This window comes from Rhyacophila brunnea, unplaced genomic scaffold (genome assembly GCF_057557595.1).
Source record: "Rhyacophila brunnea isolate RB1 unplaced genomic scaffold, BYU_Rbru_1.0 scaffold_21, whole genome shotgun sequence".
Taxonomy (NCBI): domain Eukaryota; kingdom Metazoa; phylum Arthropoda; class Insecta; order Trichoptera; family Rhyacophilidae; genus Rhyacophila; species Rhyacophila brunnea.
The window spans coordinates 24,359,397-24,383,179 of record NW_028232871.1 but is presented as its reverse complement, the minus strand read 5'-3'; the positions used below and the strand labels follow the sequence as shown (position 1 = coordinate 24,383,179).

The following is a 23,783-nucleotide window of genomic DNA, read 5'->3' as shown; positions in this document are numbered from 1 at the left end:
ACACATGTTGAATGTAGAGCGAAGCTCTTACTAAAATCGCTGTAATATTGATAATTTGTGGCATAAATATTCAAACAGATGTCACTGTGTGTTTAATTTTTTAGATTATGCAAATCAACCGACAGCGGCTAGTAAATTGAATTTAAAGTCGGACTAGATAACTCGCGAAATTTGTATGTGCAGCCTGTCGATCATGGCCTCATAGAGCGAGAAAACTCGCTGAAGGCAATAGGACCGGTTAACACAGAATAGGTACACAGTTAAATAAATGTAATATTTATCTAAAAATGTTAATATTACTTACCTAAATTAAAGTTTTGCCGGTGTTGCATTATGAATGATATATACATTATAAAAACAACTTATTATGATTAGTTTTTTGATTGTGTCAATATTGCATTGACTATTCAAACTTCTGGAATTACTTAATATTATAACTATAATATTTTTAGCAATAATAATTATTATTTTCGATATAATTTCAAAGGAATGAGTGTTGGTTTATGCCATAAAATCTAGTCAAGTTTTGATCCAAATCTCTGAATAACTTGATACTATCAAATAAATAATTTGACTCTTTCGATCAAAGGCCTAATATAAAATTTTGCAATATTTATTTTATCAGTCGTAAAAGTCAGATAAGTGAGATGCAACAAGTATGTAGAAATATTTGGTGCATTCGTCTCAAATGCAAAAATGAATATCCTGCGACACTGATTTTTCTTAAAAAAAATTTTACACCTGTTTTAAATTATCATACATAACGTGTGTGTTTCAAGGATTGTAAATCTCAGAAACTGAACCAGAATTTTTTAAATGTGTTCTTGAATCTTTGTACAAAAAAAAAATGGCTGAATTCCTCATCCCTTCCAAATATTATTTTTTTATTATTTTTAATTTTAAGCCATATTAGAATTATATCGAATTATGTTGTACATTTTTTTTATCAGTAGATATTATGAGTTACAAGGACTGAATCAAAATGTTTTTTTTATATTCTATTTATTTAGCAGAAGATGTATGTTTTAACTAAAAGGTTTGTTATAAAATGTCTTGATTATATCCATGTTCTGTGTGTGGCAGAAACAAATAAAGAAAACACATTAAAATGGAGGATAAAATAAAAATAATTAAGAAAGTAACAAATTGTTGTTTTATTGGAACCACAATACAATGCGTCATGTTATAGGTATAATAATTTTAAATTTTCAAAAAAATGGAGCCTGAAATGTTACAGTGAAGGGCCGGTAGTTGTTTATGCCTGGGAATGTCTCAGGAGCAGATGGCCAAGACTAAGACCGCCACGCTCTCAAGTGAGCTTTGACTGAGTTTACTGAAAGACGTAATTTAATAAAAGTGCCATGAGAGAGAAAGGCACGGAAACTTAACAGAAATAAATGAATTTAATGATATATAAGATACGTACAAAAAACAATATGGACAAACAAAACTATCTGAAGATATCTTCAGGTTCGCAGTATGACACTGCAAATTTTTTAAATGCAATATAATTGGCCTTTGTGGCGACCAGGTCAGACGGCCCAATGGACCCAACAACTGATTGGACCGACTTAAGCATCTCTGTAGTTCTCCACCACATGGACATGTTGGCCGGGTAACAAGTCAGGCAGTGAAAATCCAGCATGACCTGTCAAAAACTGACTGGTGTAGAGTGGTCAGGAGTAGAGTTGGGTTTCGAGAATTTCACAACGGGAGATTTTCCATCCTGAATCTCGAGAATTGAAATTTTTAACATTTCAGGAAATCCAAGAATCTTTTCTCGAGATTCGAGATTTTTTTCATTACATTAAATGTATATGAAAAAAAGTGGACAGAAAACACAAAACGTTCAGAGACTGATCGGGGCATTTCACACAATTGCCAAAGTCGACTCAAAATGAGTGCAATTTTCCAACATCAGGAATCTTTGTGTCTCAAAAGCGTACGCGATTGTCCGACGCAGCCCTATAGACAGTCTGTGTTTTTTGAAATTCTATTATAATAAGTACCTAATGTTTTGAATTATTTTTGCTCTCCTACTTCTATTTGTTTGTCCAACTCTAGTCAGGAGGACCACCAACAGAAAAATATTTAGTTAAAATGAAATTATACATAATCACACGTTAAACGATTGAAAAAATGAAACACATTAAAATATTTTCGGCTATGCCATTGTATTTCTGTAAGTAAAAATCACAGTAGGTACAGCTATCATTATTCAAAAAAAAAACAATTATCAAAAAATGTTCAATGTCAAAACAAAGATAACTTGACTGCGATTTCATAACGCTGTATGGAGTGTGAAGGACATTGAGGGGATCTGTAGTTAAACCGCTAAGACACCCGCAGTCATAGTATGTGAATCAATTAGGTACTTCACTGCACATACACAAAATACATTCTAAATAGGATGCAACTATTTTGTACATATTTCTTTATTTAAAAATAATATACACATAAATGACTCCAACTTTCAACAAGTATTGTAAATTAGTTTCATTGATATATTATTATATCTAATTTGGTTTTATCTAATTATTGGTCCAGAGTGGTGGACACTCACCAAAGCCGATTAATGTGTACTCTATGTATTCGAGACAAAAGTGCTGGTAAACGACGTAACCTGAAACTCTACGACCTCCTCCAAGAAGAATGTATCTCTGCATTGATTAAACTTGGTAGACTCTGATAGGTGGGCCATGTAGCAAAAATGGACAGTGGCCAGCCATCGAGAGGCATCCTATAGATAGACGATTCTAAATTGACTGGCAGGTCATAACTTAAGCGGTTGGACGTTGTCAACAAGGATGTTAGAGCGGCTGGAGTAAACACCTGAAGGACACTGGCCAAAGATGGGAGGAGATAGAGACAGTTCTCAGAAGAGACTAGGAGCCGCACTGAGCTATTAAGCCACTGAAGATGATGTTACTCACGTTTTACATTGTTACATGTAAATTGTACGTATTACATTTCACCGTTGCACAGTTCGGTACGCTGTGAGCTTTCTATCGGAAAGAGATGACCGCATACTATACGGTCTCCATTTTTATTAGATTCAACATGAATATTAATTCAATTTTCATAGCCGATTTTGGCAAAATTCATTAATTCAAGAATGAAAACGTAATCCAACAAATAATCCAGTATATCGGCTATTTTCAAAATTTGTTTGCCGATAGCTTCCTGTAAACTGACAAGAACCGTGTTTCATTTAGACATGAATTTTATCTCAGTACTATAAGACCCAAAGAGTTTGGACGGTCTTAATATACGACCATATATTTCCAATACAATATTTCACAGTGAAGAGTGATATGGCGAACTGCATACGTACAAATTTCCGGACACAAAGTTTTATTACTGTTATGAAATATGACCATTTATAGGGACTGTCATTTATTAATTGAACTGGCATTTATGTGGTAGAGCTCCAGGTGTGTCTATAACATTGAATTATAGAGTATTATTTTGATTGTATAGACCTGACTTTTCTTCTTTTTTAAACACTGTAACAAATGAAGAGATACCAATAAACAATTTAATTGAATACATTAAATACAATTGAATACAATTGAGAACTAGATGTCATTTACAGAATATGAGAACCGACACCCATGTAAGGAGAATACTACATATTATTATTTAACTTTGAATCTGATACATTTAGATCATTTTAATCGTCAGCTTCTCAAAAATTATCAATTAAACTAAATTACAAAACATGTTAAAATGGGTACACTTATAATTAAATAACTATCAAATCACGTTTCACTATCTATGATCGTTTTTCCCGCCCACCAAAACTGTAGCGAATTTTCAATTTGTCTTTTACTGTTTTTTGATAATACGTTATCTTCCAAATTAAATCCACAAGTTTTATTGTCTATGGTATTATTTAAACTATTCTCTTTGTGTGAGTTAAATAACAATGACTGTGTCTCGTTGGTAATAATTATGTTAGAAGTTTCATCGTCTGCAATATCTTCCATTGAGCCGTCATCGAAGGTGTGATGCTGACCGGAACATGTGGCCAATATTGGTCTATACGGATGAAGAGACACTCCGTTGCAACAATCATTATGTAGCGGAAACTGTAATAAATGATAAAAGATTATCTAAGATTGTTTAACATTACCTGAAAATATTCATTTAAGTATATAAAAACAGACAGTCAGAAAAGTCATTTATGATAAATATTGAAAGACCCGTATTTTGAATTATGATATTATAATTATGTTTGTTCTCTTCCCATATTATCGGGTGGATCCAAATGTTATGGTGGTTTTCGGCCTCCATCAAATTATGTCCAAAATGGGGTACGCTATCTCTAGGAAACACAAAAATAATGGGAAATGGGTTGCCTTCTGGGTGAAGAACAGGGTTTAAATCTCAAGTGTGGATAAATCTAAATACATGTTAAAGAATATACTATTTTCAATAGACACATCTGTTTATATATTATCTTTACAAATTTTGCAATAGAGCTGAATCATAATGAAAAATTTAAACAACTCATTTAATTTACTCACCGCATGTTGAAGATATGTGCTGTCAGATTGTTCTTGTGTCAAATCCCAGACGTTTACAATCCCGTCTGTTCCGCCAGAAGCTAAATATCTACCGCATTTTGACACGTCGAAATATATCCGTTGATTCGTATCCACTTTGCGGTGCAACACTTTATAAGGGCATTTGTGAAAGCGGATGTCCCACACCGAGAGTTTAGAATCTTTTCTTGCACCAGAAATCAGCTTCGTTCCATCAGGTAAAAACTGCAAGTGTGTGATGCCACCTAAATAGATTTGTCATCAATTAGATAAAACCAGGAAAAGGAAATAGATTAGGTGTCCTGCACACAGGCATTCAAAGTGACTCCAACTTAAACCAAATTCAGACATTCCCGATCTTGCATATAGACACAAGTTAACCCACAAACAAATCAGTTAAATGTCATTATCTTCACCAGCACTACAACCCAATGTGAGTCACGGCTGCCTCCATAAAATATAGCCACTCCCATCAGTCTGCCACAATCTCCCTCCATTGTCTAAAGGAGGCAACTGACTTGTATCATTTCCATATAATGTAACGTCCGCGACGAGCTTGTTAGCATGGTGTGACTTGGCGAATGCTCACTTTGAGCACACTCCATTTTGAATCGAAATGCTTCAGATCGTAATAATGGAAAAAAATTAATAATATCTGGAATATAGAGATATGCTAGACTTTGAATTGCAAACCCGGACAGAATTTTCAGTTACAGGATTGTTATTTATCCAATCCAGAATTAAACAAAAAAAATATTCCAATCTCTTTGGATGAAACATTGTAATTATTATACACCATATTTCCTCGATTATAAGACGTGTGTTTTTTCCTATTATGGTGTGTCTGAATTCGGGGCGCGTCTCATAAACGATGGTGTCTTACAATCGATGTAAAATTTCACGGTTGTGATGAATCATCACTGATTACTAGTAGTGCGGGAGTCAGTTGAGCAGATAATCAAATTATAGTAGCCACTGCTTAAACACGTTTGAGTTTGAATAATAATTTTGCCTGTAATTACCGTTTAAAATGTCGGCAAGAAGACTACATCGTCTCTGTTCTGGCAGAACACACTAACTGGAGAATACTAGTTTTGAGTAATTTGACTTTGAAGTTGTTAAAATGTTTGAAATAATGGTCTATCATGCATGCGCGGCTCCCTCCTTAGGTCAATTAGTCAATGACCTCCCAAAATAAATACCTTACAATCGACAGAATAATATTAATAATATCTACAATGTCATATATAATAATAATCGGTGGATTTGAAATTATAAGGCGTACGCTTGTTTTTGTTTTGTATTCTCGATAGGCGAGAATTCCCCGCCAATTGCCGGACAATTCAATTCTTGACCCAAAATTAATATTTTTATAAAATTTTCTCTCTCATTTCTCATACATTAGACAGAGAAAGATAAATTCAATATTCGACGCTTTGAGTTCCAAAGATCCATGCATTACAGGCCTCTCGCCCATTGTCCGAGTGTGAAACAAAACATATTTTCAGCTAATTTTGCGAAACAGAATGATAAAGTCGACTGAATTATGGAGTCCCATGCTTCTGCCACGCCGAAAATTATTGTATACTGTATTTTGTTCTGACAGTTGACAAGTTTCGGCGAATGTCTTTGGTTGTTTTAAACGTATTTAAATAGTTTTTGGTGTAGTTATTATACGAATTTACACACAAAGTTTGGTTTTTCGTGATTTATTACATTTTCGTGAAGTTTTGTGGAATTTACGACGGTTTATTTGTTTGAACTGACACAAAATGTCTAATTCAGTGGATTACATTTTAAACGAAATAAAGAATGGGACATTTAACTATGATAAACGTCTACAAGCGAAGATATTAGGCAGGTACATGCCGGATATGAAAATAATTCAAACAACAAAAGAGAAAAGCAAAGATGTTAACAGATATTTCAACAAGAAAAGCTATCATTTTTGTGAATGGATATGTGGTTGCAATGAAAGGAATTTATTTTTTTGTTTTCATTGTTTAATTTTTGATTGCAAAAATGAAAAGCAATGGACAGAATTTGGTGTTGGTGATCTAAAACATCTTAAAGAAAAAATAAAAAAGCATAGCAAGTCAACAGCACACATAAATAATTCTATGAGTTTTGTTTTATTAGGAACAACAGACATCCGAATTCAGTTAGATAGTGCATACCGCAGATCGATTGCTGATCACAATGAAACTGTCGATAAAAATCGTTTAATTTTAACAAAAATTTTAAAGTGTATTCAATTTTGCGGATCGTTTGAGCTGGCCTTACGAGGCCATGATGAGTCTAAAGAGTCTGATAATCCTGGTATATTTCGTGGATTAATAAATTTCATGCAGGAAATAGATATTGTTATGAAGAAGCATTTAGAAAGGTCAACTTCATTCAAAGGAATTTCGAAGACTATCCAAAACGAATTGCTAGATTCAATATTAAAAGTCACTCAAGAAGAAATTAGATGTGACATAAAAAAATCTAATTACGTAGCTATTCAAGTTGACGAAACGACAGACAGCTCTACAAAAACGCAAATGGTTTTCGTTGTTAGATATTTAAAAGACAATATAGTATGTGAAAGATTTTGGAAGTTTGTAAATCCAGAGGTGTGCACGGCAACAGGATTAACAGAAGAAATTTTAAAAGAGCTGAGAATCTTGGAAATTCATCTTCGACAGCTAATAGCGCAAAGCTACGACGGAGCGGCAATAATGAGTGGAAAAACTGGAGGAGTTCAGACGAGAGTCCGCGAAACTTTTCCACTAGCACAGTACATCCACTGTTATGCTCACCAATTTAATTTAGTTATGCAAAAAGCATCCACCATAACCACTGGTCTGAAAGTTTTTTTTGCCACCGTCCAATCATTTTCTGTCTTTTTTTCGAGATCATCAAAAAGAACGAAAATATTAGATGAATTCGTCAAAGTGCGTCTACCGAAAGCAGCTCCAACTAGATGGTGCTTCAATGCTAAATGTGTGGAGACAGTTTTTTTGTACCGAGAAGACATTTTACAGTGCTTAAATTCAATACTGGACGGAGAAAATGACACCAATACCCTAAGTCAAGCCCAAAACTTAATAAATAATTTGGAAAAAAACACTTTTATTTATTGGTTGACTTTTTTTCACAAAATAATGCCTCATTGTCAAATTTTATTTAAACAAATGCAAAAAAGAAACTTAGACGCTATTAAGATAAAAACATACATCGATAATTTAAAAAAATATATTTCCGAAATCAGAAATGAAGCTAGCACTAATCCGAATTCCAGCTGTGCAACGGGTGACCATAAAAGAGACGGATAGATGACAATAGCAACGCAGTAGCAATTGAAGTCTGTGATACAATTATAGTGGAAATAGAAGCACGATTCACATCCAACGATCATCTCATTATATCCGATTTGTTCAATAAAGAAAATTACGCTGATTTTAAAAATAATTTTCCCACAAGTCAAGTAAATTTGGTAAAACAGTTAGAAGAAATAAACATAACCAAGTTAAAAAATGAATTATTGGTGTTTTATCAACGAGATGATTTGCATGGCGCATTTTGGTGGTCAACGGCTGGTCGGCCCCAAGTGGACACATTGACGCCAGTAGATGTGTTCATAGCAAAAGTTGGGAAATGCCAAACTGCCAGCAAGTCCCATCTGCTGGCCTCCCCGTGGCGACCTCCGGGCAATGCAGCGTACGCTGTAGCTAACAGCAGGGGGCGAAGGGCGAGTGACCGGCGCCATAAAACTGGCCTTCTGGCTAAGGGAAGGAAATCCCCGACAGAAAAACCTGGTCGAGCCGACCTTCAGGGCCCTCGTGGCTCAGGCCTCGGGAGCGCTGGGCTAATCACCTTGCCTCCTTAAACGAAACAGATTAACAAAACACCTACACAGCAGCCTCGGACGACAACCGGCTCTGTAAAACGACGACCTTGCATGGAAATGGACAATGAAACAGGTAGAGTAATCCTCTCTAACAACTCGAGTATGCGCATTGGGACATATAATGTTCGCACCCTGCGTACCCCCGGAAAGGACCTGCACGCCACACGCATCATGCACACCTATGGTGTGGACATCCTAGGGCTGAGCGAAGTGCGCTGGAAAGGAGCCGGGAGAAAGTTGATTGAGGGTTACTCTATTGTCTACTCAGGTCAGGAGCAATACCATCGCCAGGGAGTGGCAGTGTTGATGTCAAAGAGAGCGGCCCGTTGCCTCGTGAAATGGGAACCAATCTCGGAGAGACTGATACGTGCCTCCTTCAAGACGCCTGGTAGCTCCTTGACCGTCTTTCAGTGCTACGCCCCCACTGAGGATGCCGACGCGCAGACAAAGGATGCTTTTTACGATTCTCTCCACGCGGCAGTCTCCGCCATCCCCCGAAGAGACCGCGTGATTGTAATGGGGGATTATAATGCGAGAGTAGGAGCAGACCCGGTGCTTGGCCCCACGGTGATGGGACGACACGGCCTCGGTGACCCCAACGATAATGGTGAGCGGCTCGTAGAATTCGCCACTCTGAACGAGCTTGCAATCGGAGGCACTGTTTTTCCCCACAAAGACATTCACAAATATACGTGGACGTCTCCTGATGGACGCACGAGGACGCAGATTGACCACTTCTTATACAGCTTGAAGCACCGAAAGGAACTTCTCGACGTGCGTACTTACAGAGGCGCCGATATCCATAGCGATCATGAGTTACTTATTGGAAACATCCGAGTAAAACTCAGTCGCCAGGTGAGGACTCCAAAGTGCGAACGAATTGACGTTGAGAAGCTCCGACGCCGAAGAATTCGGACCGACTTCGAAACTGCTGTACGAGATAGTGTAGATCGTATCTACGAGCGGCACAAATCTGAATCCGACCTCATTGAGGCGGACTGGAGCCTCATAAAGAGTGCGATTGTGTCGTCGGCTCGTACCGTCCTTGGTACCAGAAGGAGTGAGCAGCCAAAGTGGATGTCTGACGAAACGTGGGTTGAAATTGGTGAACGAGCCAGGCTGAAAGCCCTGAGAGACGAGGAGAGAGACCCCGACCGAACCGAGGACCGCCGGACTGACTACCAGACCCAAGACAGGGTAGTCAAACGATCCGTGCGGTTGGACAAGCGCAATTTTATGAACCGGCAAATTGAAGCGGCAGAGGAGGCAGCAAGCAGAAATGACACCAGGAAACTCTTCCGAATCACCCGTGAAGTCTGCGGCAGGCGACCACCGACTCCCGGAGCCATTCGTGGTCCCAGTGGAGCAATAGAGTCTGACGCAGAATGCGTCAAGAAGATTTGGAAGAATCATTTCTGCGGAGTGCTGAACCGCCCACCCCCCTTGGATCCCTTTGACATATCTGCGGAAGCTTTACTTTTGGACATTCCCCGAGCGACCGACATTTCCGATTGCCCGCCCACGCACACCGAGATAAAATCGGCTGTGAAAAGGCTCAAGAACGGAAAGGCACCGGGGGGAGACGGGATTCATCCTGAATTCCTCAAGTACAGCTTGAGCGCAATCCTGCACCCTATGTTTCATCTGATGACAAAGGTGTGGGAAGAAGAGCGCTGCCCAAGGGACTGGGTGAACGGTGAAATCATCACACTTCTTAAAAAAGGTGACCCTCTAAGCTGCGACAATTACCGAGGCATTACGCTACTCAGTGTTCCGGGAAAGATTTTGGCAAACATCATTTTGATGAGAATAAGGGACCCAATAATGCACGTCCTCAGGAAAAACCAAGCCGGGTTTCTACCTGGTCGAGCGTGTGCAGACCAAATCCACAACCTTCGATGTCTTCTCCAGCAGAGCCATGAGTTGAACAGTCCGATGGCCTGCTGTTTTGTGGATTATGAGAAGGCTTTCGACAGTCCGCACCGCCCCTCCCTCTGGATGATACTGGGAGCATACGGGATCCCTCCCAAGATCATTGCCATAATCAAAAGCCTGCACGAGAATAGCGAATGCTGTGTCAGAATTGGAGACACTGTCACGGAATGGTTCGGGGTCACGACCGGAGTCAGACAGGGTTGTGTCCTTGCACCGTTTCTCTTTATCATTCTCTTTGACTTCATACTACGGAAGTCAATACCACCCGACCGAGGCATACCTGTTACCCCCACGGTGAAGCTATGCGACCTGGAATACGCCGATGATGCTGTCCTATTCGACAACTCAATCGAGGGCATTCAAGAGACAATCGACAGGTTGCATAACAACTCCTCTCGCGTTGGTTTGAAAATCAACGCGAAGAAAACCAACGTCTTGTGCAATAGCACCTGTCCTGATCCAGATTTCCCTCTGATTAGCGATGGACAGAGCATCGAGAGCGTCGACAGCTTCAAGTACCTGGGGGTACACATCACGGGAGATGGCATTTTGCAGAAAGAGCTCGCTATCCGAATGGGAATGGCTGGAGCAACATTCAACTCGATGCGAAATGTCTGGGACTCACGATTGTACTCGGTCAAAACCAAATGCCGCCTATTCGACGCTTGCATTCTGACGGTGCTGCTTTACGGTAGCGAATCATGGCACCTTACGAAGGCTCAGAGCAACCGTATACTGAGCTTCGAAAACAGATGTTTGCGACGAATACTGGGTGTGCGGTAGTATGACTTTAGGAGCAACGAGGAGATAAGAGAACGTACCAAGCAGCCTCTCATCACGCTGAAAGTGAAGAGGCAACGTTGGACCTGGCTCGGCCACGTGCTGCGGATGCCAGAAGAGAACTTTAACCTGGCTTGCCTGTTCTTCAAGCCGACCGGATTCCGGCGTCCTGGAAGGCCGCTAAATACAATCTACAGAGTGTATACGGCGGAGCTACGGGATGCTGGTTTGACCTGGAACGAAGCAAGAAGACTGGCGAGCGACAGGGATTCTTGGAGGCGCCGCGTGGTGTCCATATGCTCCAGTTAAGGGGCGGATATGGGCAAAGAGAAGAATAGTGCAGTTTCTCTTCTACATTTTTTACTCAGCAATAATTTCAATGAAACATTTTCCGAGTCGATCAAAGTTCTCCAATTTATTTGCGTCATACCAATGACAACAGTTGAAAGTGAAAGATGTTTTTCCACTCTCAAAAGAATAAAAACCTTTCTACGCAATACGATGGGCCAAGATAGACTGACCGCTCTTGCAATGCTCAGTATTGAAAAAAAATATGTGGGAAAAATAGACAATTTTTATAATCGTGTGATTGATGATTTTTCAAAAAGTAAAGAAAGAAAAGTGGACTTAATTTACAAAAAATTATAACGCGTTGTGTGCAATTTCGGTTAACGATGGGTTGGCGTTATGAAAAATGGACATTTTTTGAAGGGTAAGTAGGTACCCACCTATAACAATTTCTAGCACTTATTATATAATGTATAAAAAGTCAATTTGCAATACGTCTTTTAAGTATACAACGAAAAGGCAAATTGAAATAATATATTCAAAATTGACCTACCAGTTTTTCGGGCCTAAGGCCGCCAATGCTATCATGTGATTTTATTAAGTAATCGTAAATAGGATGACTTTAAAATAAAGACTGTTTATTTATTAAGAAGGTTTCCAGACGGTAAAGTTTGAAATAAGGAACATTTTGGTACTAACTCAATATGTCATTTTTTCGAATTAGTGTTTTCTGCCAGAACAGTGACGACATTATGATGCTAAATTGAAAGGAAAAGTTATTGTGTTTGCAGAAGAGCATGGAAATTGGGCTGTAGGCCGTAAATTTGACTTATGTGAAGCGAATATTCGTCGTTGGAGAATTGATCGTATTCCTATATTTTCTAAGTTTACATAATGATTTTATTTTTTATTATTGGTAAATAAGGGTGCGTCTTATAATCAATGACACTTTATAATCGAGGAAATACTGTATATATCTTGATTAAATAGTACCTGAATGTTCACGTAACTTTGCTATACTCTTAGTTTTTCCATCGTTAATGTTGTACAGGCTGATTTCCGTTTTCCAAGATCCGACAGCGATTAAATTCTCTTCACACGGGGAAACTGCTAAGCATGACGCTGGACTGTTAATCTTTTGGTCAACACATTCTCGGCCAGGCCTTAAAAATAAATTTAGTCTCAAAAAAGACAAAAAGTGGCGAAAGACGGAAAGAAGAAAGGAAAAACAATTCCTGGCCGCTCATTTGAACGATAAATGTTTTAAATATATACTACTCATTCCACACAATTTAATGTAGATCGGTCCGCTTATGAGGACATTCTCAACTGTTATCCTGAGACTAACCTGAGACCTAAAACGGGTAATATTTATGTATTTATTTGTTAAAAAAGAGTATTATGCAGGGCTTGAAATTGACCGGAGTGCACCGGAGCGCCGTTCCGGTTCATGAAATCCTCAAAATTATCACTCCGTCTCGTGAAAAAATTATTTTGACCATCTGATATAGATATGTCCTACAACAAAAAATCTAACACTCATTTTTATAAAATACCTATACAAAAAATTAGTTAACTATGTTAATGTTTTCTGAAAATTATTTGGCGCTCCGGTTCGTCCATTTTGAGCGCTAGTATTATGGCATTACAGTTTGCCAATACGCTATAATACATAGTAAAATACAGCACAAAATTCTAAATAGTCATGAAATGAATAAAAAGACTTAATTACTAATAACCAATATAAAACACGAAAGAAGAAAAAGTAAGTTTTTATGTAAACAATAAAAACAATAATAATTATAAATTAAACTATTTAAAATGTCCACAAACATTATTTAAACATAAAAAAATTAGTCAATGCTTTCAATTTATAATTTGTTATGTTCATTATATGTAAAATAAAGATATTTGAATTTGAAATTTGAAATCATGAAAACCGTTACTAGTGATATTGGCGGCAACATGAAAATGAATACAAGCCAGTATGGACGGAATGTAAATGAATCCACAAAGAAGTAAAAATAAATGCTTTAAAAGAGCAATCACTCTTCAGGTGGACAAGGACTGCATTGATAGCATACCCAGAAGAAAGTAAGCCTTGCATAACGATTTCATATAATATTACCTATCAGTGTTGAAGGTTTTAATACTCTTTTTGTAACCGGCGTGTATTTGACATCCATTATAAGAGAAGCAGACCGATATTGCTGCGTCCACTTCATCCACTGCATTATATCCTCGATATGAGCATCTCAAAGCACCATCGAAAGCATCCCACATCTGAATTGGAGCATGTTGCCGAGTTGTAAGCCAACTGAAATATTTGGTCTTTTTAAATACATAATATAGATCATTGATTTACCATCTAGCAAGCAAGTCTTAACGTGTCGATTGCGTAATGAATTTTGGTGAATAGCACCATATAAATGAGGGTTGACAATATAAAAAGCGTGTACCTACATTCAGTTGTAATATAATATGTATTCATTGAGCTTTAAGGGGAAGTATTAACCATTCCTGCCCACGTGTCCACGTGTATCACTTGATTCGTTTTCATACACTAATGACCACAAGGTCGCAAGAGAGAAAGAAAGAGGAGATGTGAATCCCAACACTTTAAACTAATAGGCCATCCATTGATTGAAACCTCATGTGGTTTTGAACCGTATGTCATACTAGACTTATGGTTTCTATTCATGAATAGAAATCATTAATTTAATATAGTACACGGTTGAAAACTACATACGGTTTCAATTAATGGCCTTCAAGGCTAGTAGTTACCCTTACCATCGCGTAATAGCCTTTGAATAGAATAGGAGAATAGTTTGACGACGATTGCAATGACTGTCCAAAATAAGATCAAAACTTATCATTTTCAGATGATTGGGAAATTGCAGATTATTTTGTGGTGGTTTTAGCAGATAAACCAACAGCTAATTAATAAAATTTTAGTTTTTTGTGTTCTATAAATACATTGTTGAGTCTATGGCTATTTCGACTTTAACAGCAATATCAAGACTGTATTAAAATATATTTAATATATCTGCATAATAGCTACTAATTGGGGTAAAAATACAAATAATCGTTACCAGCAACTTTCAGGAACCATGCTGTTCATACCGGGATACCAGCAATAATCATACACGACTCCACTTTCCTTCAAATTGACAACCGAATCCAAGACATCTATAGTCCTGCGCTCGCTTATGGCGTCTCCTTGATAGAGTTCTCTGGGCAACTCCAACACATGAATTCCGCAATTGTTGACTACTGTTAAACAGCAAGTCCCATCGGGAGACCATTTACAGCCTCGCAAATATGTCTGTTTGTCATTGTTGTGCTTTGTTTGTTTACAATCAGGATACCAAGATGACCGGCTTAATTCCACGAGTGACCGTTTTTCAAATAGAAAATATTCTTCATTATTTACAACTGTAGTACTTGTTTCAAGTGGTAACTCCTGTTCAATTTCCTCTGTAGTAGAAATACAGGTATCCTCGGTTTCCATCATGAAAATCTACTTACGGCGACCTCACACAACTTCAACATTCAAATTTTGAAATAATTTTGTATTTGTACACGCGATTTTGACAGCAAATGAAAGTGTTTTCATATTAAAAAAAAAAAAACGGTGTTGCTATTATTTTATAACAGTAAATTTTAGTTGAATAAAAATAAATGAATAGCGATTAATAATTCTTGAGTTTTTCCTCTAAAGATAAATTATGAGCCTGTCTTTTGTAATCCAAATGAATATACGAGGGTTGTCCAAGAATAATTAAAGACTTTATTCATTTTCGGCGACGCCGATGTTATTTCTCAAAAGATGGCAGCACTGGCGTGTAGCGCAGACTTCCCTCTCCAGGAGGAGTGGTGAGCCGGCTCGGTAGCAGATTCAGTGTGACTAGTATATAGTATAGTCTATGGTCTATGGTGTGACCATTTGAGATGGACGCTCCACTGTCGAATCCCGCCACCTGCGAGTTGCGTTCAATCATTCGCTTTCTCAACCAAGAAGGAGTCCACCCTGTATAAATCCATCGTTGTCTCACACCCATTTATAGTAATGTGATGAACCAGCGGAATGTCAGGAAGTGGTTTGCTTAGTTTTCGAGTGTTCCTGGTGAGTAGGGGAGAAAAAGGAGGTCCTCAATTGATGACGTTTAGTCGAAGAAAATCAATGATAAAGTTCGTAAAGATCGCAATTTTGATCGTCAGTAAGTCTACCTACCATACAAACGATTTTGAGGGAAAAATTGGGGTATGCAAAGGTGTGTGCTCCTTGGGTGCCCAAAATGCTCACGGAAGCTCACAAGCAAAATCGTGTGCTAAACGCTCAGGTCTTTTTGGACCGTTTTTCCAACCAAGGTGAGGCTTTTTTGGACTCATAGGCGCCGGGAACATGCAGTGGCCCCTAGGCAGGGCTACAATGCTACCCCATTTTTATACAGTAGCTTTTATCATCCTTTCATGACTCCAATATCTAAGAAATGTGTTGTATGGATACATTACTAACAAAATATAATTACCGTTAATCAAATTGTATTTAAATGCCATCTCTGCTTCAATAGACAATATTGTGAATCCACGGTTTCAGATACATTTAAAAATACACCTGATAACTTCAGGTAAGTTACTTATAATTCAAATATAGATCGCAAATCTGCACGTGCCATTGCTGGTCATCAAAGACGTGACGTCCAAGAACAACGGAAGTAAACTAGACTTCGCGAACCCGACAAAAAAGTTACAGTCTTGCTTACTCTATTATGTTAATTAATACATTTTGTTTCCAACCATTGAGCCCGATGTTTTAAATGGAAAGATATTTTCGTTATTACTAAGTTTTAGGTAGCTATTTTTACATAAGTATACCTAACGATTGTCCTCCATTTGCCGCCCGTCGAATAACTGCCGCTCCTGAGTGACGCTTAATCTGCATACCCCCATGGGACGTCACTGGGAATATGGGTTCGCCACCCCTCTTCACCACGCTCCCGTAAATTTCGTCAGACAATCTCAAGCCGGAAAATCATAGCAACCGTGTTTTGGGATCGAAAAGGCGTTATTCTTGACGATTTTTTTGCGTCAAGAGACAACCATCAACGCCGATTGTTATTGCCAAAAATTTAACTATTCTATTCAAAAATATGCGACGAGGAATGCTGACCAAGGGCGTGTGTTCGCTGCACGACAACGCTGGGCCCCAAATAGACAACCTCACCACCACTTGGACTCATTCAAATGGGATATCCTGCTCACGCCTGACCTGACGCCGAGTGATTTCCATCTTTGTCTTTACCTAAACTCTAAAGCAATATTTGGCCGGAAAACGCTTCGAGACCGACGAGGACGTGAAGGAAGAGGTGAGAACATTTTTGAGAACGGCGGCGCCGTAGTTATACAAGGGAATCAAGGACCTGATGCCACGGCTCACCAAGTGCATCGATCGTGGGGATATGTGCCTAAAATATCGTATGCTTTTATGTAAAAAATAAAATTTTCCTGGTTTTTTAAATAATAAAAGTCTTTAATTCCTGGACAACCTTCGTACATCCACTCCTAACTAAATTATACAATAAATTTATAAATTAGCCGATACGCAAATGCACGTACTGTTACACCCCCGAATGGTCCCCATTTGGGGATATCTTTGTGGATCTAGAGAAACTTGAATCATTATCAAGCCGACAAATTTAATAGTAAGGGTTGATTCCGAAAATAAATGAATAATGTTAAATATCTGACCGGCAACATTATCTGAATGCCGTTAAAAAAACACGAATGGCAACGCCGCATTTGTACCTCTTCGTAAGCGGCCGTTTGTTTTGGCGCGAGAGAAGCATTTTTGACAGCAACGCAGAAAGAGTGTTAACCTCGCTATCCGCCAAAATTAAATTGAAAAGAAATTATAACAATGTAATAACCAAATAGTAATTAACGTAATAAACCTCGCCGTTTTCGACTACAATTCCGGTCCACCTCCGAAGTCCTAATGACAGACGAAACACCATCATACTGAGCGAGGAGATGAATGCCTCTTCTCGCTCACGTCTTGGATGGAGATGTCAATAACTACATACATACATACACAAGTCCAGTCACACGTTCTGTAAACATCGCTATGAAATGAAATGTATGTTGGACAGTCCACATCGTACAATTTTCTACGACATTCCACAGGACCACGCGTAGCTTCTTACGATGAAATCGAAAAAAATCCGCAAAGGTCCTCCACACTAATTTCTTGTGTGTTAAAACATTTGTAAACATTATTGTGTTCCATACGAGGCGGAAAACAAGAAAACATAGCAATTTGTATAAAAAAAAAACATTTCAAATGTTTTCATCTTCTTCCTATTCACATTGAAGATTGTTTTACTGATTTTTAATCATTTTATCTATAATAGAGAAGACTCACTTTCCCCACGAAAGTAAATGTGTGGAGTAAAATATGCATCGTTGACTGTTTTGTCCAATGACATATTAATGTCATTGGTTTTGTCACATGACAACTAGATACTTACCACCAATGTTCCCTGTAAGGTGTGCGCGTGTGCGCGCGCACACCTAATAAAATATGTCCGCACACATGTTTTCATCCCCCGCACAGTCCTCACTCAAAAATTTTGTAAGATAAAGTTTCCTTTGCCATATTTTAGTAAACTACATGTGTGTTCAGTGTACGTAACAAACAATTCAAGTGAACAATACGAATGCTTGCATAGTTACATCTTATATAGTGAGTATAATTATAATTAATATGGAAATAATTATATAGAAAACTTATAGGTACTCTAAAAATGTCAAAAGGAGTGGATGTTGTATTTCAAATGCGATTCTTGCGATAAATTTTAATTGGAATAGCTCTCTGAAAACGTCGAAACACAAATGCCATTTTCATTGCATTCGCAAAAAGTAAGATTTGGTGATATATTTGTTCATTCGGAAACAGATGACTGGGTCAAATACATCATAATATGAGCATACTATTATATTATATTATGCTCCGCAAATATGCAAGGAGAATAATTCACGTCTGGAAAGACGTGGATTGAATGGAGGTTGTATCTTTTAAAAATGCATTTAAGTGAAAAAGTACACCGGGGTTGATAATGTTGATTGATAATTAGCTATAAAAATAAAAATTCTTCTATGCTTTTTGTACAAGATATTCATAATCATGTATCTCTAAATACACACAGATATTCCCGAAAGCTGGCGAAATCAAAATTATGCGTTCGAATTTGTCAAATGCATTAATGCAGTCATTAAAAAAGATTATTTTGACGAATTACGGAAGTCTTGGTTTTATACATTAATTGTTGATGAAAATACGGATATATCTGTGCAAAAAATCCTAATTTTGTACGTTAATTACGAAATTAATAAATAGGTAGCGTAAAAATATAAGTTTTTGTGTATGTTTGTGGGGGGGGGGTGTAAATTTACCGCACTGGGTGACGAGTGACACTGCTCAGATGCGTTGATGATCCGCACACACAATAGATAAATTAGAGGGAACGTTGCTTACCGCATACAATAGTAATGATACACTTACCCCAAAAAATGTTTTACCGTTTAAATAACATGGTAATTATATCTAATAGCCACATGATGGGCAACGCACCAGTTGCGTTAGACGCAGTGAATGGCCTAAACCAGTGGTCGGCAAACCGCGGCTCGCGAGCCGCATGTGGCTCTTTGGCCCCTTGAGTGTGGCTCTTCCACAAATGACCACGTACGGACTAAAACAGTGAACATAGAATAGTCACAATGTCTTCGAATATAACCAACCAGTAAATCGAAGATCTTAAATTGGTTTCAGCTATATCAATAGCAGTTGACCAGTATTGTGACATAAATAATATAGCACACATTTGTACGATTTATTTCATCTACAGGTCCTAAAGAAGAACTTTTAGGATTATTGCCAACCAAAGGTCAAACACGTGGAGGGGATATTGCAAATGCTGTAATTGAGTGCATAGAAAACATCATAATATTTCATTCGATAAAATTATGTCAATTTCAACAGGCAAGGCGAAAAGTATGACCGGCGTAAGAAAAGGGGTTGTTAATGTTTTGAAAGAAATAAAATATCACGAGATACTTGCTTACCATTTCATCATTCGTCAAGAAGCGCTTTGTGGGCAGACATTTTTATTTACAGAAGAAATTTGCAAAGTTATGGAATTTCTGATTAAGATTATCAACTCCTAAAGCTCTTAATCATCGCCAATTTAAAGATTTTTAGTTGAAATGGAAAGTGAGAACGCAGAATTTCTGCTGCATAACAAAGTACTTACGCTGGCTATCAAGAAGAAACGTTTTAAAACGTTTCGCTTCCTTATTAACAGAAATTAAACCATTTCTCCTTGAGAAGGGTATTCACTATCCAGAAATAACGGATGATCAGTTGATGCAAAAAAAATATTTCATGGTAGATCTTACGTCTCATCTCAGCTTAATCGTGAACTGCGGAGGGAAGGAAACACAATTTGTTCCATGTTAGAAGAAGTTATTTCATTCGAAAACAAATGAATACGTGTATTAATTAAGGCGCTAAGTACCAAAAACAAAAAAACTGACATTTTTATAGAAAAGTGTTCTACATACTAACGCCAATAACTTCAACTATGGTCTAAGTGCCTCAAGCAAGTCAAAAAAATACAGCAAAATATTTAAACCCGTCGACGTTGTAAGTCCATTGGCCTGTTTTATTTATAATGGTGTAAATAGCGCTACAGTGGTCAACCTCATTCAATATAAAATGGCTGACGATGATGTGTTGACACTTGCAAGTTCTTAATACCTAAAATTATAGAAGCTGCCGTGATTGCTTCACACTGTAAAACCACGTTTTTCAAAAGGTTTGCTTCATGAAATTTTACTGCAATGACTCAGTATTTTGTAACTATAGGCAATACTACTTTTTGGTACTTAGAGCCTTAATTAATACACGTATTCAAATTATCCTTTTTTGCTCAAGATTTCGAAAGTAAATCTTCGATTCACTTTCTAAGCCTGCTGAAGCATCGCCAAGAAAATAATTCTGATATTGACATTTGCTATATCAAAACAACAATTTTAAATATGAGGGAAGTTTTTATCAATAGGTTTCAGGAATTCAGAATCAACAAAGTGACGTTAATCTTTGTTTAAAAAAAACCTCTGAATTCTACAGTAACGGAATTAATTTTTCTCCCTTTAATGTTGACATTGACAACTTTTAAATGCAATTGCTGGATTTTTAAAAAATAAAGAATTATGGAGCTCTGAATTTGAATGTCTCTGTGATGATATGGACATATTGGAGAAAAACAAATATGAACATGGCTCACAGCACAAGTAATCTGCTTTGAAAGACCTGGAGAAAGAAGACATTATGATTTTTATCACCTGGAATAGTATTCCTGACTCATCATCAGTTGAAAAAACTAGCGTTTGCTGTTCTTTCCCTTTCCGGTTCTACATATTCATGCGAACAATCTTTTTCAAGCATGAACCTTATCAAGAGTAAATTGAGAAGTCGTCTTAATAATGACAGCCTGGAATTGTGTCCAAAATTAAAAACAACAACATACAAACCTGACTTACCCAAACTTTTCAAGGAGATGGACATTAAGTGTTTGTCATGATTTAATTTTATGGAAAATAACTTTTTTTTTTTTTCAATAAATAAGATCATTACTAAGTATAATATCAAGTTTTAATCCGTATACATATAGTTTATTTAATACTTAAAACTTTAGTTACAGTTTATTAAGTTAATAAGCAGTGTACCTACATATATAGAGTTTAAGAAATTTGGCTCTCAAAACAAATCTCAATTGTTGTACTGTCGATATTTGGCTCTGTTGACTAATGAGTTTGCCGGCCACTGGCCTAAACCAAACCATAATTGAAAAAACAAATCTTCTATTGTAATACCTATATCTAAAAGTATGAATGGTTTAATTGCATAATCTTAGATATTATTTATAGATACACGACGATTTTTTTACTATTATCTACTATGGCTTGGAATAAGCAGGGTTTAATTGAATTTAAAAATAAAACTATTAAACGCTATCTACACATAGTAGTATTAGTTCAATGAAAATAAATACGTATGACTGACAAAGTTTAATATCTCTAACCTTCGCAACTGGTAGGTACTCTATCAATCCGTTACAGAATATGGTATTATAAACAATGTATGTAAGTAGGTACAGCAATCTATGACATAATTCTCGGTACCTACTTGGGTTTTTTTTATCTCAGCCTCCCTAGAGACGACACGCCACAATTATGTTGCGTGGATTATTGTTTTTCTTGCTCACAATCAAAAAGCAAACACCCAACTGCAAATAAGCATGATAATATTTAGGTATTTTCCAGATGAGAGGCTAATTTGGAGTTTAACTGGCCCTTCTTTTATTTTAAAGTATTCGTTGAGTGCTTTATAATTTTATTGTACCTTGGTTACAGCTCTTGAAAATGGAATATTTTACGAATCGGTAACAGTGGTCGAAATGGAAAATATTACGAACAGGAACGTCGATAATTTTCCAAACATGAGTAATATTAGATATAATAATATCTGTTATATAAAAATATCTGTTAGTTTGACATAATGTACATTTTTTATTTAGCGAGCTTCAATATTGGCACCATACCTATATAAAAAGAATTTCAAGTTACACATATTTATATTTTTATAAAAATCGATGTTTTTTAAAATACATATAAAAAATATTAAAACTATGAATTTTTCAAAAATCTTTTAGGTGATCCTTCATTTTCCTCAATTTTAATTAAATCTGAACTGGAACGTAATAATATGAAGTAGGAGGCTTGATTATTTTACGAGACGGTTCACGTCCTCGGGGTTTTTACGAACCGGTACGTCATTCTCGGGATTTTTACGAACAGGAACGCCATTCTGGGGAAATTCACGAACCGGAGCTACGCTCCGATGCGTTCTGGTCCATTTCGAGCGCTGATCGGTAAATACCTCTACGCAAAAGAAATTTACGTATTAATATGGGTAATGAACATGTAATATTATGTATAATATTGAGGGTACCAATAATTGTAACTATTTTACTACGGGATACCTTCCAATGGACAACATAGATCATGGAGACATATGCGCTGTGATTTCATTGCTAGGGAGTAGAGTAGTAAATGGTAACGATTTCATACACGGGCGAGATCTCTTAAAAAGTATTTTGTTTCGAAAAACTTAATTGAGAACGATGGGCTATGGATGTGGTTGAACATTTATTTACCTTGCCTCCAAAAAAGAAAAATGTTTTACTTGCAATATAAAAACAAGCTCGGGTAAATCGAAGAGGCGTCCGTTAGTTTTCAGTCGAACCTTGCTTTTCGCAAACCCGCATGAGATATAAAATTTAGAGGCCATCCATGGGCTGAAACCATATGCAGTTTAGATCCGTGTGCCATACTAAACTTATGATTTTTGTTCATGAAAATAATATATTTTCACTAAATTTGTAAGTGGAAGTGTATGGTATAAACGGATACGATCAGATGCTTATAATATACTTTGTGAAAATATATTTCCATGAACAGAAAAGATAAGGCTAGTATGGCACACGGTTCGAAACCGAATACGGTTTCAGTCCATGGATGGCCTGACACAATACTGCATCGCTTCCTTGGCGATTTATTATTATGTAGGTTACAATATTTACTATTTTAAACTCAATATTTTTTATTTTAATGCCGCATTTCCTTAACCACTTCAAATCGTCATCCCGTTTATATTTGCTCGAAATTAAAAAATACTATTAAAAAATATTATGGCAATTGTCGCAGCTAACCGGATTCCGGCATCGAGGAAGGCCATCAAATACTATAATTAGAATGTATACGGCGAAGCTACGGGATGCCGGTTTGACCTGGAATAATGCAAGAAGACTGGCGAGCGACAGGGATTCTTCGAGGCGTTTTGTGGTGTCCATATGCTCCAACTAAGGGGCGGATATGGCCGAAGAAGAAGATTATGGCAGTTTTATTTAGTCTAAAATACAATAATAATTATTGTACAGTGTACACTGGTTGATATTATAAAATTGTTGCATTGGAGCCTTTTTAACTAAATCTTTTAAAAAATAGGTTCCCTTTCCAAAAAAAAATCGAAATTCCGAATTCTCGATACTTTTATTAAATTTTTTCATGAAATTAAAATCTTGACATTTCATAGAAAAAAAATCGTAAGGAAACTAAATCAAGTTTTCTCATAATTTCTCGAGTCTCTGATCACATCCACTAGTCCAGAAACCACTGGCAGTGTTCTGTCATGTCACTTTTTTTTATTCAAACAACAT

General features: G+C 37.1%; 1 protein-coding gene across 2 annotated transcripts; it reads right to left on the bottom strand.

The window, feature by feature from the left end:
• Positions 1–1,132: 1,132 nt before the first annotated feature.
• Positions 1,133–15,037, bottom strand: WDR79 (Telomerase Cajal body protein 1 homolog). Of its 2 annotated transcripts, XR_015070872.1 has the most exons (6): positions 14,535–15,037; positions 13,571–13,759; positions 12,436–12,605; positions 4,530–4,792; positions 2,723–4,091; positions 2,157–2,606 (listed from the first exon to the last, which is right to left on the bottom strand). XR_015070872.1 is itself a non-coding variant. In XM_085948874.1 (5 exons), exons 1-5 carry the CDS (start codon positions 14,954–14,956, stop codon positions 3,762–3,764), a joined length of 1,374 nt encoding a protein of 457 aa, XP_085805000.1. In that variant the 5' UTR covers positions 14,957–15,037; the 3' UTR covers positions 1,133–3,761. The 2 variants fall into 2 exon arrangements, 1 of the variants encoding a protein (XP_085805000.1); XM_085948874.1 differs by having other exon boundaries at positions 1,133–4,091.
• Between the last annotated feature and the right edge of the window lie 8,746 nt (positions 15,038–23,783).